Source organism: Liolophura sinensis, chromosome 13 (genome assembly GCF_032854445.1).
Source record: "Liolophura sinensis isolate JHLJ2023 chromosome 13, CUHK_Ljap_v2, whole genome shotgun sequence".
In the NCBI taxonomy this organism is placed as follows: Eukaryota; Metazoa; Mollusca; class Polyplacophora; order Chitonida; family Chitonidae; genus Liolophura; species Liolophura sinensis.
This window is the reverse complement of record NC_088307.1, coordinates 23,781,925-23,799,950: the sequence shown is the minus strand read 5'-3', so window position 1 is coordinate 23,799,950 and position 18,026 is coordinate 23,781,925. Positions and strand designations below refer to the sequence as shown.

At 37.3% G+C, this 18,026-nt stretch overlaps 1 protein-coding gene across 1 annotated transcript in view; it reads right to left on the bottom strand.

Moving 5' to 3' along the window:
- Nucleotides 1-18,026, bottom strand: part of LOC135480268 (gamma-aminobutyric acid type B receptor subunit 1-like) — a 122,494-nt gene that overhangs the window by 48,646 nt on the left and 55,822 nt on the right. Inside the window, exons 4-6 of the mRNA XM_064760062.1 lie at nucleotides 15,397-15,498; nucleotides 14,416-14,481; nucleotides 1,498-1,689 (exon numbers count right to left, since the gene is read on the bottom strand). Coding sequence (XP_064616132.1) covers nucleotides 1,498-1,689; nucleotides 14,416-14,481; nucleotides 15,397-15,498 — 360 coding nt within the window. The remainder of the gene's footprint in view (nucleotides 1-1,497; nucleotides 1,690-14,415; nucleotides 14,482-15,396; nucleotides 15,499-18,026) is intronic.

The window sequence follows — 18,026 nt, the reverse complement described above, 5'->3', positions numbered from 1 at the left end:
TGCTTTTCGAGAATCATCTTCATTTTGAAAGTACAGATCACTTTTGCTACTTTTATACTTTAAGGAATTAAAATCAGCTCCACCACAATTGTATCTTTGTGTGTGTTTTGGACGTAGCTAGCATTACGTGGAAGTTGTTTCACGCAGCCCTTGTTCTGTATGTGGACCTTAAAACTCTTAAATGTCGGGTGATGTATCTTGCTGATTTTTTGAAATTTGATATACCCAATGTGAGCTAGTCAAAGTTGTCCACACCATTTATTTACAATCGTCACACTAAGCATGAAGTATCTGTAATTTTACAGTATGCTGTTTTTAAGATTATTTAAAATAATTGCTATGACAATGAAACAATGAAATTTATAGCTGTTTACTAGTTGAAGAAAACAAACGGAAAAAAGGAAAAAAAGTCACTTGTGTCTGGAAGATGGCAGAGTATACAATATACTCCAGAAATGTTAAGACAAATTAAAAAAAGTGATATAACCCTCCACACAAAAGTAAATCGACACGGCTGTGTTATGGTGACCGTCATCTCAAATCCAGCCCAGACAGGTCAATTACACAACACAGACAGTCGCAAGAGCGATAAAATCAATCAAGAAACGAAAAACGAACAGATTTGACCAGACAGAAACCCAAAGTCCTCGATCACCGCTTTCTCATGTCGGGTTCGGGTTTACCGCAAAATTACACGCTCCACGCCTAATTCTGGTAGAGCTCAGGCAGTTCCATTAAAATTAGGACAGGCAATTGTCATAAAATTGCCAGTTTCAGAGCGTTTGTGACAGATTTACGCCCGGAAAAAGCGGCAGAGTTTTAACCACTTATTCCGGAGCCTTGATGTTATGCTATTATCCCTGACAACTTCAATTTGTCACTACCAAATATTGTTTTCTTATTTATTTTTGTTCTGGATGTTCTGTTCCAAAAAGCCTTGGTGTAACCTTTTTAGATTCTGCAAAGTTTGGTTCCCTCTGGAATTCTTCTGACTCTTCATTCGCGGACGTGTAATCATAAATTTTTCAGCTAGCAGTCAGAATCAAGCTAGAATACATGTACATTATGTGTTTGTGCCGAATATAACCAGTTTTATAACAGTCTCTTAATTGTTTGTTATATTCAGTAAATAACCTAAATTTCCTCTCAAAAAAAGTATGTTTTCAGGGGGCAAGCTTTGGTGTAAGTAAAACTTTCTGAACAAGTTATGTTTAATTCCTATCAAACAAATACAAAATTTCACCCACAAATGTGCATTTCAAAAAACAAAAAAATGTCACAAAATATTATTTTACAATTTTCCAGTAGACTATCATCTCTTGTTCCAAGCAAACCCCTAAACACTTTTTCAAAATCAATAGAACTCTCAGAATCAGGAAAAAATGGTATAGTCAGTCATGGACGAAATTTATGGTCATTTAGGGTAAATAAAGAAATTTGATTTAATTTAAATATAAATCTCCTCCATTTCTACTTAACAGCCCCTGATTTACTGACCATGTTTGAACGGGTGACCGTGGATTTTTTCGTCAGCATGATGGCTTCGGTGGTGAAGTGTCCCTCAAGAGCCTCTCTCATCTGGTCAGGCGTGCAGTCAATGTTCTCGTCCTTGGAGGCGTACCAATTGTCCGGGTACCAGCCAATGATAAACCACACGTACTTCCGTCCATACAGTTTCTCCTTGTATACCTGCATTGAAAATACAATAAAAAAAAAAAAAAAATTTAAAAATTTTCAGAAACTAGAGATCTCTGACAGAGCTGCTGGTTTTATACATACAAGAACCAACTTAAATTATGCAAAATAGCAATACAATAGCACGATTGTAAAAAAGCATTAACAAGAGTCATTTAGGGGCCTGAAGGTATGCCTGCTTTAGAAGAGTATACTAGAATCTGGATGTCCCGAATACATTTTCAAGAATTAACAATAAGACTGTCATTACTATTAAGCATGTGAATGTTTAGATGACATAAAAGATATACATAAAGCTTTAGTGAAATTGGTGCAATATATCAGTAGGTGTGGGCATGGAAAAAATCAGTGTACATGAAAATCCATTATTGCACTAAGTACCTGAAAGGCAATAGTTATGAAAATAATTACCTATAGCTATCAAACTCGAACGAGAAGAAAACATAAAAATGATGCCAAAACCAGATGGGAGAGCATCAAAACATATTTGCAAATATGATCTTTAATATTTTTTTGGATTTTTTTTTCAAGAGGGTATTCGAAAATATTATTGTAGGGTGGGTATTTGGGACCAATATTTGGTATTCATTGTTGTTGCACAATAATGTCGTAAATAAGGATGTGATGCTTGTCTCTTAAATTCATTTGAATGTAAATTGGTTGTTTATATCGAAACATAGGCATTTAACCTAAATTATGATAATATTTGTGAACATATTAAAAATGTAAATATGATCCAAACTGAGGTTTAATACATTTGTTAGCTGAAAAGAACAAATTCTAGTGCAAAAATATTTATTAAACCTGTGTTACATCCTCATTTATGACATTATTAAACAAAAACTATAAATACCAATAGGTGGTCGCAAATACCCACCATACAAAAATTATTTTCAAGTGTCTTTTTCTCCCTAAGAAAAATCAGAAAAAAAACCAGAGGACCACATGTAGGAATAACTTTTCGCACTCTTTCATCTGAACTTTATGTCATTTTTATGTTTTCTCCACCTTTAAGCATGTACAAGTTTATAGGCAGGATGTATCTTAAGTTTCATCATAATGTGCTAAGTGGTTTGGGAGGAGATGCGTGGACAAAATCATGTCTACACACGGACACAGGGCGATTCAAGCAAACCCATCTCCCCCCAACTTCGCTGAAGAAGGAGGGGGGGGGGGGATATAATAACAGACAATGCCATCATGCTTGGGGCTGATGATTTTGTGACAACATTATATTGAATCCTATACTGTAATAAAGTGTGTTACACTGAGGAAGAGGCGCATATTCTGGGCCATATCTAGTACGTGTCATTTTAGTTCCGGAAAACTTTTGGACTCTCAAGCTGATCCTGCTGTATTAAAACTACTATCAAGTTAAAATTAAACAGACATATGATTAATTATTTATGAAGAAAAGCTTACATACAAATTTCTTTCATTCACAGGCTTACAAGCTCTCAGATATGGATTGACATTTTCAACGTCATTTCAAAGGGGCATAACTTTTATGCCAATTATACACAACACAGGCTGAAAAAAGAAATAAATGATAAATGAGGGCTGCTTGGGTGAATTAAACCACGACAATAGCTGTCATTCAAACAAGGTTTTGCTCAAGACAAAACCCCCAAAAAATTGATCCATGCAGCTTCATTTTCATGCCCATTTATCGCAAGGCAATTCATGTTCATATATTGACTCCAACAATTAACAATCCAAACTTTGTCATTATAGCAGTTCCTGTAGAAAGCAGCAGAACAAGAAAGTGTGCACCTCATTTAAGCGTAATCGATCTTACTTGATCACGTAAGTCTGACCTTATTAGCACGCAGTTATGTCGGACAGTTTGTTTATGACGCATCTGCGGACTCGAACGGTTTGCAAAAGTGCTGTATAAACTTGTCGGATGAAAATTTAATAAAACCTATTAAAAACGCTTGGCATTGTGAGCGTATGAATATTCTATGAGCTTATTTTGAGCAGGCGATGAGCCATGAGACATTAAACGCTCATCAGTTTCCACGGCTTTGGGTATATCTGCGGAACCGATTCTTGTTTTCCGAGCTAAATGATGAATTACTTTGACTAATGACTCCTGCTTATATTACAGGAAAATTCTGAACGGGAGATTCTGTCGGGGTAGGCATGAAACAGTCCAAATCATTTTTTGCACGATCTGCAGTGCTTGCACATGATGCTCTCATGTATGGAACAGCTCCATATACATGCATCGTGAAGTCTGACATCACAGGGCCGGGGATACTCAATACTGTTTTAAGACTTAATACCAGATTTAACTATAAGCTAAGAGTTCAATTTTATATATAGCCCCCCCCCCCCACCCCCACCCCCCATCCCCAATTAATATGAAGTAAATCAACTGCTCTTAATATGCTTTGGCTTTGGACAACGGCATTGTTAGATGCTGAGTATGCCTAAAATTTTGAATCCAAAATATGACTTAATACTGGTATTCTAGGTAAATACACCTTCGAACAACTGGGCCCAGGGGAGGACAGGGTGCACATGCAGCTTTGGGTCACTTGGATTACAGCCCCCGTTACAAGCTTATTCCTGCTTAATTTATATTTGTCAAAGAATGATGTCACTTCTGGATAACCATACATGTATTCACATTATACTAAGGATATTATGTAAGGATTCATTAGATATCGCCCAATGGCCTAGAATTAATCAAATACTGTGTTGTCCCATTAAATCACCAGTATTTTGAAATCAACACATTCAAATAAACAAGGCTTGAGGAACTCTTTGACCACAAATAGAACTCTGGTACAATTCTGGCATACGTGTACAAGATGAAAGACCAAAGCACAATCATACGTAATATAAAGTTTTCAGTATGCAAGGACTTTTCTTACCACAAAAATCAGTAGTACAAGTAGTTAAATGCGATAGTTGTAACTCCCTACAGATGCATTTGGCCAGCATTAGTTTTTCACTACTATGGAACTAACTTCATTGATTCTCAAACTTGAGAACTAATTTTATCATAAAAATGACAGTACAGCATGGATTTTTCGTCATAAAAACACCTAATTATTTCATTGCCCCATGTTTAACAAACCCAATCAGACCTTCTTCTATATCCTCTTTTCACATGGAAGTAAAATATTCTACAAATCTCTAGTTTTATATTACAGTTTTATAATTACACACTTTCGGGTTTCATATGACACATTTCTAGTTTCATATTACGCATTTCTAGTTTCATATTTCACATTTCTAGTTTCATATTTCACATTTCTAGTTTCATATTACACATTTCTGCTTTTATATTACAGTTTTATAATTACACACTTTCTGGTTTCATATGACACATTTCTAGTTTCATATTACGCATTTCTAGTTTCATATTTCACATTTCTAGTTTCATATTACACAATTCTAGTTTTATATTTTCTCTATACGTGATACATGTTAATTTCACTGTTCTATGGATATGCACCAATATGTAATTACATGTACAGTATTTTACCTAACAAATTTGTGTAAAAAAAAGTTCAGTTTTTAAAGGCAATTAAATAAAATTTGTTAAATATTACTTTTTGTGCTGAGACTAGCTATTTTCCAATAGGATATCATCCTATCTTCCAAAAAAACCTTCAAACACCTTTCCTAAGATCAATATACCTTATTTAAGCTGAAGTTTGGCAAATAAAATTGCTTTTAAGAAGCACCTAAGGTGTTAAAATGATATGTTTGATGCCAACAGTTAAGTTGTTCTAATATGAAATTACCTGCACTTCACACAAAAAAAGTGGACCTACATTTTAAAGGTGCATGAATGAATCAAAACCAAGCAAAATGCATCACTAGAAAACTGTTATTTATTTATTTATTTGATTGGTGTTTTATGCCGTACTCAAGAACTTTTCACTTATACGATGGCGGCCAGCATTATGGTGGGTGGAAACTCACACCCAATTGCAGGTTGTTGGCAGACCTTCCCACATATGGCCAGGAAGAGGAAGCCAGCATGAGCTGGACTTGAACTCACAATGACCACATTGTGAAAACTGTTAAACTTTAGGTAAAATACAATAAAATCTCACAAACAGGCAAAATCTGTCATGGACAAAATTTTAAGTCAAATACACTATATGCTGTGAAGGTAATTAATCAAAGTGAAAAAAAAAACCTGGTGTCACTATCTCTTGTGTAAATCTGTGGTGATGTACCATAGGGACTATGAGGAATTCACTCTAAGCATTACCACATCACTGCCCTTACAATCTGTAATCATGCAACGTTAATTCCCTCTGCATTATCACATCACTGCCCTTACAATCTGTAATCACTCAATGTTAATTACCTCAGCATTACCACATCACTGCCCTTACAATCTGTAATCATGCAACGTTAATTCCCTCTGCATTATCACATCACTGCCCTTACAATCTGTAATCACGCAATGTTAATTACCTCAGCATTATCACATCACTGCCCTTACAATCTGTAAGCATGCAATGTTAATTACCACAGCATTACCACATCACTGCCCTTACAATCAGTAATCATGCAATGTTAATTACCTCAGCATTACCACATGACAGCCCTTACATTCTGTAATCATGCAATGTTAATTACCTCAGCATTACCACATCACTGCCCTTACAGTCTATAATCATGCAACGGTAATTACCTCAGCAATGATTCATTTACCACTAGAGTACTAGTTGTAGACATTGTAAGAAAGTTGATTAACTTTAACAGTGGTTTGTTGAACTATTGGAACTCGGGACTTGCTTCAACAGAAGAGTGCCTAATACTTTAAATATAACTGTAAGAGTTGTTTTCCAAAAAACAACTCCCCCCCCCCAAAAAAAAAAAAAAAAAAAAAAAACCTGAGTAGAATCAGGTCAAGAAGGCAACTCTAAATTTACCCTTGAAACACGAGATGAACAGTTCAGGCTGTCTGCAGTGACTTAACTGACAGTACAGCTAAAAACCAACAATCCACAGGGCCAGAGTGATAAACTACCTATTGATGTTTAACAGTTGATGTTTTGGGAGCAGTATGTTAATGGTAGCCTACCACCTGAGCAATGTCAAAACATCTCATTTTTAATGGGCTGATGGGCGATCAAGTGTGTTGATTCGGGCAATCAGTGCACCCATGGTGACGAGCCATGGGTTCCCTTAGCTAGACACTCTCCCCCTCTGGCACCCACTCAGAGCCCCCCGTCGATTACGGATGAGCACTTCAGGACCTAGACGGCATGAGTACCGAGGTTACATAACACACCCTGACTCTGGCAGATACATGCGCTGTGCACACATTGTCTGCCGCAAGGAGCGTTTTCATGTCTGTTATCAGAAGCAACGATCGGCGACGGAAAATTTGTAATCGAGTTGGAAACCGGCAATTCATCATTCAATTTGAGATAATCTGTAGTGTATGTGTGCACAGTGGCACTGGTGTTAATAGAGCTTCAGACTGCTTTATTGTCACCATGGTGACCATACGGGAGGTAAAAGTCAACATTTCAACAACAGACTGGGTTCGTCAGACTGACTTGATCATTCAACAATTGCATATTTCACAACTATGTGTCAGTTTTGTATTGATGTTTTTTCTTTGAGCCTTTTATTGTACTTGATTGATTCATTTTCCTCCATCTTTAACTCTACAATGTTGAATTTTACAAATACATCTATGTTGTTTTTTGTTTCTGTGAATATTTCTTACAACTTTAAGAAGCTGTTTCAAATCACTTTCCTTAATACATGCAACTGCTTTTTAATCAACTGATCCTTTTATCTCTAGAACTTTGTAATTTACAAAGACGGGTGTCTTAAACTTGTTTTCTTACACAATAATTTTGTACTTCAAAAAGGTAGGGTTTTTTGCAACTGACTGTTCTATAACTGTTTTACATTGCTCTTAAGTTCTTTTTATAGTAGATGGATTCTTCCAAAAAGATGTCCTTCAACTCAACTATTTTATAAGACTTTGCGTCCTGTATGATGAATTTAAATTAAGATAAAAGTCGTTGAACAAATTCAAAATATATAAATTTTTTTAAAATTATTAATTCCATTAATTCCAATTGAAATTCCATTAATTTCAGTTGTTTTTCTCAACAACTGTTCTCTTACTAATTCACTCCTAACACAACTTTAAATCCATTCATTAATTCGGGCTATGGGTGTTTCAATGATGGTAATTCATACAATTTGTGGAAGATTTTGGTCCAACGAACAGAAGGGTCTTCTGCGTACTTGAATATAATGTTAGAACAAGAATAGCTACACAAATCGTGTTTTTCTGGATAGCAGCACCATTGTTGTGTCTTGTTTTACGGGCGAACCAACACTAAAAATCCCCAAACCGTATAAAAATAAAATGGACTAAATACCTTTTTATTTGTCCAATTTTGAAATTTTTATGAATTTCCTGTTTTTCAAGGATTTCTGATACTGTAAATCTGTCCTCAGAGGGAAAATGTGCTGGGACAGCCTGGATTTTCCACAAAGAATTTGATTTTTAAGCTTTATTTTTATTTCCATCTTTGAAAAGATTTATTCTGCTTGTAAGACAAAAAATTAAATTGGCATGGCCTAAGAACAAAATGACATAAGTATATACTACGTCAGTAGACATGCTTCACATATCTGTGAGTTCTCTCAGGTATTAACAGTGTGATTGTCTGACGAATTTTACGTGCATATGTAAATGATATCCTGACCAACATAGGCATTTATAAAATCAAACATGACACCTGTCAACTTCAAATCAAAATCGAAAAAATGTATCGACTTTCAATGCCTGTGCCAGTGAGTCACAATGTTATTAGTATGCGTTAACCACCAGTTTACCCATTGTTTGAGCACCGCAAATGCTGCTTTCAAAGCCAGCGAAGCATGACATCATACTAATGGCAATCGACATTAGCACTTCTCGACTATGTAATTCAATGAATTGTATCATTGTGCAGAAATTGTGCGCACTAAACATCCCTGCCGATAAATATCCCACAAAACTATAATAGGTACTATTAAAATAAATGAGGAAAAATTGATCCCTAACCTTCAAAGGATCTCCAATCACCCCAACTAAAATTCCTAATTGAAACTACATGATAGAAATTGTTTTTCTATACAATTGTTCAATCTTTTCAACCAGTAAAGCAAGTGTTTCAGGGCAATTCATGCATATAATTATTATGACAATTATGCTAAAAATGATTTGTGTGTGTCATTAAAGATGCAAGCCTCATAAAACTTTGCAAATTACACCACATAGTTCTCTCAAACTTTCATAATACTGTTTGTAGAGGAGGTTGAAAAGGTTGAAGAACCCGGCTAACTATCAGTCCTAAATAGTGTGCATTTTTATAGATGTACTTCACAATACGTACGACATTTGCATACATTTATTTAAAATCAAATTCCATAACTCTCACGGCATATTTCCTTTAAGCCTTTTAAAAACTGGCAATTGTAGCACTTCCTTTAAAGGCACTTAGAATGTATGAAATTATAAGTGTTGCTATTTTTGATGAGATCTGTGAAGTGAGATGCATCATTACAATCAGACCAATTTTATTCAGATAGAGAGCTTATAGCTACTCTATAGACTCTGCCTGGTAAACTTGTGAAGTCTGCTGAAGCCAACTGTAATATACAAATAAGTGTAATGGGAGTAGCTTCCCAGTGCCTATACTAGCAGTAGCTAGGGGGAATTTCCCCTTAGCTCACTGGGCTTCAGCGGAGTTCAACCTGAGTTTGAATCCTGGTGTGACCCAAGTGGTGAAATCCTTCAACCATTACATATATATATGTCAGTCTATCACTATTGCATGTACTGTGAGAGGCTGGGGCGTAATGCCTGGTGCCTTCCACATGGTTGTTTAGTGAGGCAGCACTACAGATGTCAGCACTGAGTCCAACCTGTTACACAACCATCATGATCATGATGACATGACCAAAAATGTATGTTATTTATTTATTTATTTATTTATTTGATTGGTGTTTTACGCCGTACTCAAGAATATTTCACTTATACGACGGCGGCCAGCATTATGGTGGGTGGAAACCGGGCACAGCCCGGGGGAAACCCACGACCATCCGCAGGTTGCTGGCAGACCTTCCAACTTACGGCCGGAGAGGAAGCCAGCATGAGCTGGACTTGAATTCACAGCGACCGCATTGGTGAGTGGCTCCTGGGTCATTACGCTGCGCTAGCGCGCTAACCGACTGAGCCACGGAGGCCCCGTCAAAAATGTATGTAACAGCAGTGACAAACCTCAACCCAATCATGTGTGCAAGCTGCTACCTCAGTGAAACTCCATGCTGAAGACACCAGCCATATGATTACCATTCCAGTCATAGAATATTATAACACTCTGGTCCATCCATGATCCCTTAGGTCTGAGTGCCAACCAAGAAATTATACAAAAACCTCAAAATGTAATATCTTGTATGACCTGGGCACATACATATCAACATCTTCAAGATGTGAAAGCCAAAAATTCAAAAACAGCTTCAATCAAAATGTTTTATTCTTGACGTTTCTACACTGATACAGTTTACTACAGAACAATGCAACAACCACAGTCTGAGTTTTCTCCTGTTCTGAGTTTGGTTTTTAAGCCCTATGTTACTTGATAAGTACAGACCCTTAATTGGGTCTGATTTAGGAGGTGTATATTCCTGAAGCCACTCGGCCAACACATTGCAGTCTGATCATTGCAGCCAACTTCTATTAACTCGGAACTATTGATCCCTGTCTTTGAAAATGTCAAGATTTATCGTGGAAAGTCACTAATGAAAGCTCCCAGGAACTTCAGTAATATTTCCAATACATGACTTAACATATCAGTATTGACCAGAGCAGCAATAACAGTGTGTTGGCAATTAGTAGACAGGGGTCTGCCAGCAACCTGCGAACAGTCGTGGGTTTCCGCCAGGCTCTGCTCGGTTTCCTCCCACCATAATGCTGGCCGCCGTTGCATAAGTGAAATATTCTTGAGTGCAGTGTAAAACTACCAATCCAATAAATAAATTAGACACAGGTAACCCATGAAATCAGACAATACAATTACCTCAGTCAAGGTTTAAAATAGTAGCAACTTAGGTTAGTATGTAAACTGCATTTTAAAAAATATTATTTTAATTAGTTCAATTTATAAAAAAACCCCATTAAAGATGGACCATTTGCCTATCCTGTCAGCCGCGGAGCCCTGGATGGGTGATGTCATGCTGTGAAGATCTGCCGTGATTACGTATTGAAAAGGCCCGTGCAGCATTGACAAATCCGTACATTAGGCCCCGCCCATTGTGTGCTTTTCCTGAAGCCAAAATGATTTATGATCATAGTAATGATCAAGCTAATCTTTTATGTTTTAAAAAAGTATCACTGACAAAAATAAATACAGCTTGAATTGCACTGAATGGAAACAGCGATTGGTAGCATACAGAAATGCCAACTAAAATTTTGCCTGACCTCCAGTAACAGGCTTCAAGGCAAGGCATGCTGTGGTGTATTATGCGTGCACAGCGGCCTGTAGGCGAGGTGCGAACTGTGCCTTGTGGCCGTTGTAGGGTATAGGCTGGCGGATCCCTACTGGTGTTTTCTGCTGTACTCAAGAATATTTCACTTATACTTGCTGGAAGACCTTCTCATGTGTGGCCGGGGGGGGGGGGGGGGGGGGGGGGGGGGGATATATGCATCGTTCATCAGCCTTTTATTTTAAGAGGCATGGCTGAATTAGCAAGCCTCACACGACTACAATTGAGTTCTCCGTAATCAAAGGGTGTTTTTCATGAGTTTTGGTCCATATTTTCTTAATCTGTGGCATTTTTAGGCCACTACAGTATCCTGTCAGGTGTTGTTGCAGTCGCAAGGTACACTTGGGCATGGAATAATCTTGACATTAGCTGTAAAAGTATAGCGATTGTCTCCTGTGGTCTGTGTTGTACACATAGAGAAGCCTCACATGCCTGCAGGAAATGTACTGCGGTGACGTCACAATGTAACTTTTGTTGTGTTACAGCAGTCGCAAGGTACATTTGGGCATGGAATAATCTTGACATTAGCTGTAAAAGTATAGCGACTGTCTCCTGTGGTCTGTGTTGTACACATAGAGAAGCCTCATATACCTGCAGGAAATGTACCGCAGTGATGTCACAACGTAACTTTTGTTGTGTTACAGCAGTCACAAGGTACATTTGGGCATGGAATAATCTTGACATTAGCTGTAAAAGTATAGCGACTGTCTCCTGTGGTCTGTGTTGTACACATAGAGAAGCCTCACATGCCTGCAGGAAATGTACCGCTGTGACGTCACAACGTAACTTTTGTTGTGTTACAGCAGTCGCAAGGTACATTTGGGCATGGAATAATCTTGACATTAGCTGTAAAAGTATAGCGACTGTCTCCTGTGGTCTGTGTTGTACACAGAGAAGCCTCACATGCCTGCAGGAAATGTACCGCCATGACGTCACAACGTAACTTTTGTTGTGTTACAGCAGTCACAAGGTACATTTGGGCATGGAATAATCTTGACATTAGCTGTAAAAGTATAGCGATTGTCTCCTGTGGTCTGTGTTGTACACAGAGAAGACTCACATGCCTGCAGGAAATGTACCGCGGTGATGTCACAATGTAACTTTTGTTGTGTTACAGCAGTCGCAAGGTACATTTGGGCATGGAATAATCTTGACATTAGCTGTAAAAGTATAGCGATTGTCTCCTGTGGTCTGTGTTGTACACAGAGAAGCCTCACATGCCTGCAGGAAATGTACCGCCATGACGTCACAACGTAACTTTTGTTGTGTTACAGCAGTCACAAGGTACATTTGGGCATGGAATAATCTTGACATTAGCTGTAAAAGTATAGCGATTGTCTCCTGTGGTCTGTGTTGTACACAGAGAAGACTCACATGCCTGCAGGAAATGTACCGCCGTGACGTCACAACAACACGGTGGCTTGATCATACTGAAGTAGATTTGTTGATGTTTGATCACCGAATTATACCGTTTTTTCTTCCGTTTTCGATGTTTTAAACGATCGGAATGGGTTCAGGGAACATAAAAGCATCTAAATGCAGTTTGGAAGGTCCAGCGCCGGGGTTCTACTTTAAGCTTAATTACAAGAAGGTCAAAAAATGCAATGATAATAGTAGTGCTTTATGAGATGTCAATGGTCTTGAATTACCTGCGATGTTGTGTTGCTGTCACATTTAATAAACAACAACAACCAATCTTTTTCAATTACATGTAAGCCGTTTTTGCAAGTTTCCAAATATGTGACTGTACTGTTTACCTCAAAACGTTAAGCCAGCTGCCTACTAGACCACAAATATAAGGAATGAATGAATGAATGACTTATATGGCCGTACTGGCCACAGTTAAGACATATCACGGTAAGAAGATGCAAACATAAAGACGTATGACAGACAGATGTACCTATCCACATATACATGTTCATTTTCATATCAGATTGCAGGTTTCTGGGTAACCCGAGTGCAAATGTTCAAATTAAATGTTCTGAGAAAACAGTCGCACAAATGCTATTACCAACTTATACATTGGCTGGCATGTGGCATATGTAAGGACAAAGCTTCACCATGTGAGAATAACCTTTGATTGTACATACTGGTACATCTTTGCTGAGATGGAAAAAGAAATGGCTTGCTGAAATCAAAACCAATTATCTACCATGGATTTTTCTGCCACATGGGTTTTTTCACTTTATTGGCCCCGGGCAAGGGGAAATGTCAAATATCATTGATTTCAGAATTTAGCATCAATTTCTTTTGGGAAAACAAGATTTGTATTGAGACTCACCTGTCAATAACTGGATAATTGGGTTCAAAGTTTCGAGGGAAACTTTTGAAACAGAAATCGTTAAATGAACACTGTTATGTTATTTATGACAACAGGCAAAAAAAAGGTTTGTTCTGCTCAATAACATACACGTAAAGGCTCTTGTAACAGAATTATATGTCTTTAACACGCATCTTATTTGTAGTTACCATCGAGGAAACAGCCTGTTCAACCACAGGTAAATAACCGATGTAATTTAATTAAAATCTAAAAATATAAAAAGGCCAAATATGGTATATTGAAACTGACAAAAAAGGTATTAATTCTAAAGAAATGTTATAACTAGTGATTGACTAGTTAACTAATTAAGCTATTAATTAAGACAGTAGCTAGAAAACAATAATGAAAAAATTTAAATTGAAGAATTTAAATAAATGGTAAATACTGATGACATTTACAACAAAAAATATAAATGAGTTATACTTAATAGCTCTTATGCAACACCAATTGATACACAAGACGCCCCCAAATATGAACAATATGATTTATATTACAATTTTATCACATCAATTTATATTGTCATGATATGTAAGCAATGTCAAGACCGTGTCATTAATTATATGAGCTGTGGTCAATTCCCCAATCACCTCCCTGTATCCCACCCCCCTCCCCCAACTACTTATTCTGCTTAAACCATGTTGCCAAGGGATGTAATTTGCTACTATTTATATAAAGCCTTTATAGGAACACTTAGAATAAAACCTTAACTGAGGTAAACTGATATGATATAAGGACATATATTTCCTCAGTTACAAGCAACCGTTTGCCAATTATCACTCTGTCATTTCTGCTCTGATTTTACTGTTTGTGTCTTTTTATTATTACAATATGTGTAGAAGGAGACTGAATATCACATGACCTACCTGACAGAATACACGCCTGGCCATGTCTTCATAAAATACGCCCACAATGATTCGGGCATCTTGTCTCTGCAACAACAACAACAACAATTGCAGATATGATGAGCAAACATCGATGAAACAAATATAGATAGAAATGAATAGCAAACTAGATCTTTACACAGTACTTGACCAACCACCATTTTCACTGGCTCAGAGATTTTTGTATTTTTCACATAACTTCCGTCATAACATGCCATACATGTAGTCCCTATATACACCTGTTTATTAGACTTCTTAGTTAAAAGCTGGAAGCCTACTGCTCTTGCTTGGAATATTAAAATTACTCTTCTTGGACCATCTGCCTGTTGATATTTTTCTATAAAACTGCAAATCACAGCCATCTGAAATTTGACAGTAAAATTCTCACCAATATTATCGTTTAAGGTTTTGAAATTTGTTCTTCCTGGTTACTTTAATAATCTGGTGGCCATATTCGAAACCATTAAACATCCTTGTAAAATTTGATACCTAAGTAGAGCAAAACTAGTTACACAAAGTTTTAGAAAGATATTATAATTTGCTAAAAACTTCAGAACCTTGCCATTGGTCGACCATATGAAAGCTTAGAGCTTTGATATACATACAACTAGTATATATATTGACTAAATATAATATTTATCCTTAAAGAATCTAAGGAGAATATCATTACTGCTTTGATTTATTTATTTATTTGATTGGTGTTTTACGCCGTACTCAAGAATATTTCACTTATACGACGGCGGCCAGCATTATGGTGAGAGGCATTACTGCTTTGAATCCAAGTCTATGCTGGCTTCCTCTGCTTATACACATGGGAACGTCTTGCAGCAACCTGCAGATGTTCTTGGATTTCTGCCCAGTTTCCTCCCACCATAATCCTGGCTCCCGTTGTCAAAGTGAAATATCATTGACAGCGACGTGGAACACTAATCAAATACTATTAAATAAATATTGCTACTGTACCTTGAGGTTTTTCACGGCGTTGGTGGGATCAGTGAGGAAACTTTGGCGTACCACAATGTCTATACCAGCCTTCTTGACTCGTTCTTCCAGGTCTTCAACAGTCTGGGGGAAACAAATAAAACCCCAATGGTCAGTTAATCCCACTTCATTAAGTACCTAAATGAGAACTGCAAATTGCATAATTTTTATTTTAATGTTGCGACACAGTCCTGTGAAAAGAAGAGACAACGTTGCAAATGAACAGTTCTTACTTTAAGACCAGAATCTGGGGAAACAATATTGCATATATACCTTTCTTGATATTTTACACCACAATCTGAGAAAACAATGTTTACAATGTGCATTTTTTATCTTATGGCTCAATCCAGGAAAACAATGTTGCAAAAGCTTCTCCTATTTTACAACCCAACCCACAGGAACAATGATGCAAATGTGTTCTGACACTTCTGTCTCGAATAAAAATCTCACACTAAATACATTCATTTTATGGAATAACAGTCCACTGTGTATATGACAGCTAGCTGACTTACATTGGCCTATCACATTGTTCCAGTTTCAATCATTGAAAGGCCAGATCAAGTCCCCTGTTTCTTTAATAATAATGGCTTTATTTCAATAGGGTAAAATACAATGCATATACTCAGTCAACATTGGGTTGATCTACCCTGAGGCCGTCAGACACAAACAATTTTAAACAATATGTTACATTACAGATGGGTTGGAAAACCTGGTAATCTGGATTGTGTAAACCACTTGCAACAAGATTTTGAAAACAATATATACATAGATATACAGTGGCAAATTAAATCAACACAAAGTACTTAAACAGTGAAATAATAATAAAATCAAGTGTGAATTTTGCCACCCTAACTGTCCCAACCAAGGGAAGAGGTAGGTAAGTGGGGGACAGACCATTACTGACCCCTTCCTATCCCCTCCAGAAGTTGGAACCTCATGATACACATGTTCATAACACAGAACAATTGAGTTGATCTGGTAAACCTTGTTCACAGCGTATACATTTTTCTGTTACAGGCGTATTTAAAACAGGCTAATTGAAGCGTATACTTCTATATCTCACACTTAATAAATAAAACTCATCCAGGGATTAAGATGGTTTTCTACACTGAACAATACCATGCAATGTACTCAAAACCCCTCAGCCTCAAAAATACCATGCAATGTACTCAAAACCTCTCAGCCTTAAAATACCATGCAATGTACTCAAAACCCCTCAGCCTTAAAATACCATGCAATGTACTCAAAACCCCTCAGCCTCAAAAATACCATGCAATGTACTCAAAACCTCTCAGCCTTAAAATACCATGCAATGTATTCAAAACCCCACAGCCTCAAAAATACCATGCAATGTACTCAAAACCCCTCAGCCTCAAAAATACCATGCAATGTACTCAAAACCCCTCAGCCTTAAATTAAAATGCTCACAAAGAAATTGACAAAAGGATGTGAAGAAATAGAATGCTGAAAGTCAATAGGGTTCTTCCCCATAACTTTCAACACTTGAAGAGATAGAAGGAGATTTAGAAGGAAATAATCAGGCGGATGAAGAGACGAACTAACAACTGGTCATGGAACAACATTACATAGGGTTCATCTTGATTTACATGTTATGTGTGTTTAGCATAAATTTTACAAATTTCAAGAGATAACCTGTTACGTTCAACAGTTTAAGACATGGAGTCTGGAAACGACCAGACGGATGGCCAGACGGACAAACAATTAGTCATCACTGCATTTCATCTACAAGTCTCAGTTTACGCGTTACTGTATAAGTGTTTAGTAAACTTTGGTTACAAATTTCAAGAAATATCATGTTGACACTATGTTTTTATAAAATTTACTTTTATAGACCTTTAATGTCAAGAGGTTAAGGTAGCTTAAAACAGATAGGGTTCTTCTTCACCACAGTGTTAGTGTGGTGTAAATTAAGTGAACTTAGGGAAAATTGTTCGGAAGATCAGGGACGAAAGTTCCGTCCATTTACCCTTCATCTACACGTACAATATGGCATAGTTTAGCCAAGGATCTTAGCTGTGATCTTTTAATGTGGGGTTAGGCGTAGATCACAGCCGAGGAGTCATCCAGGTTAAAATAATGGTATTTAAAAACAGCTTAGCACATAGGAACTCCACGCCCCAAAAATCTGTGCAAAATGAACCAATACATGCATTTACCGGCCAAAACTCCAATAAATTAGGTTCACCAAGACATTCTCTGTTTCTGTGCCAATTTTCGCCACAAAATCTGTAGCCTTTAAGGCTGGTAAGTCCAAGACAATTCACAGCTGTGACTTATGCTCACGTGCCGTGTCGACATCGTGACCTAATAAATCGGGTTGTTGGACGACGTGCATGCGTGGTTGACCTTTCACCACGTCTCTTGTGTTTTGATCAGTTGGCTGTCAGTTCTGACAAGTAGAAAGTCATGTTACTGCAGAGGCGCGAATTTGCAGTTGTCTGAAGGCTGTGGAGCAGAATGACGAATGACGAATGACGGCAACTGTTCCATTCTAAATTTCAAGGAAAGGTCAACTGCTGCTGCGCCTGCGCAACTAGCTGACCCAGATTTTAAAAACACGGTATTGCGCATCGACCTGCTAAATTAGAACC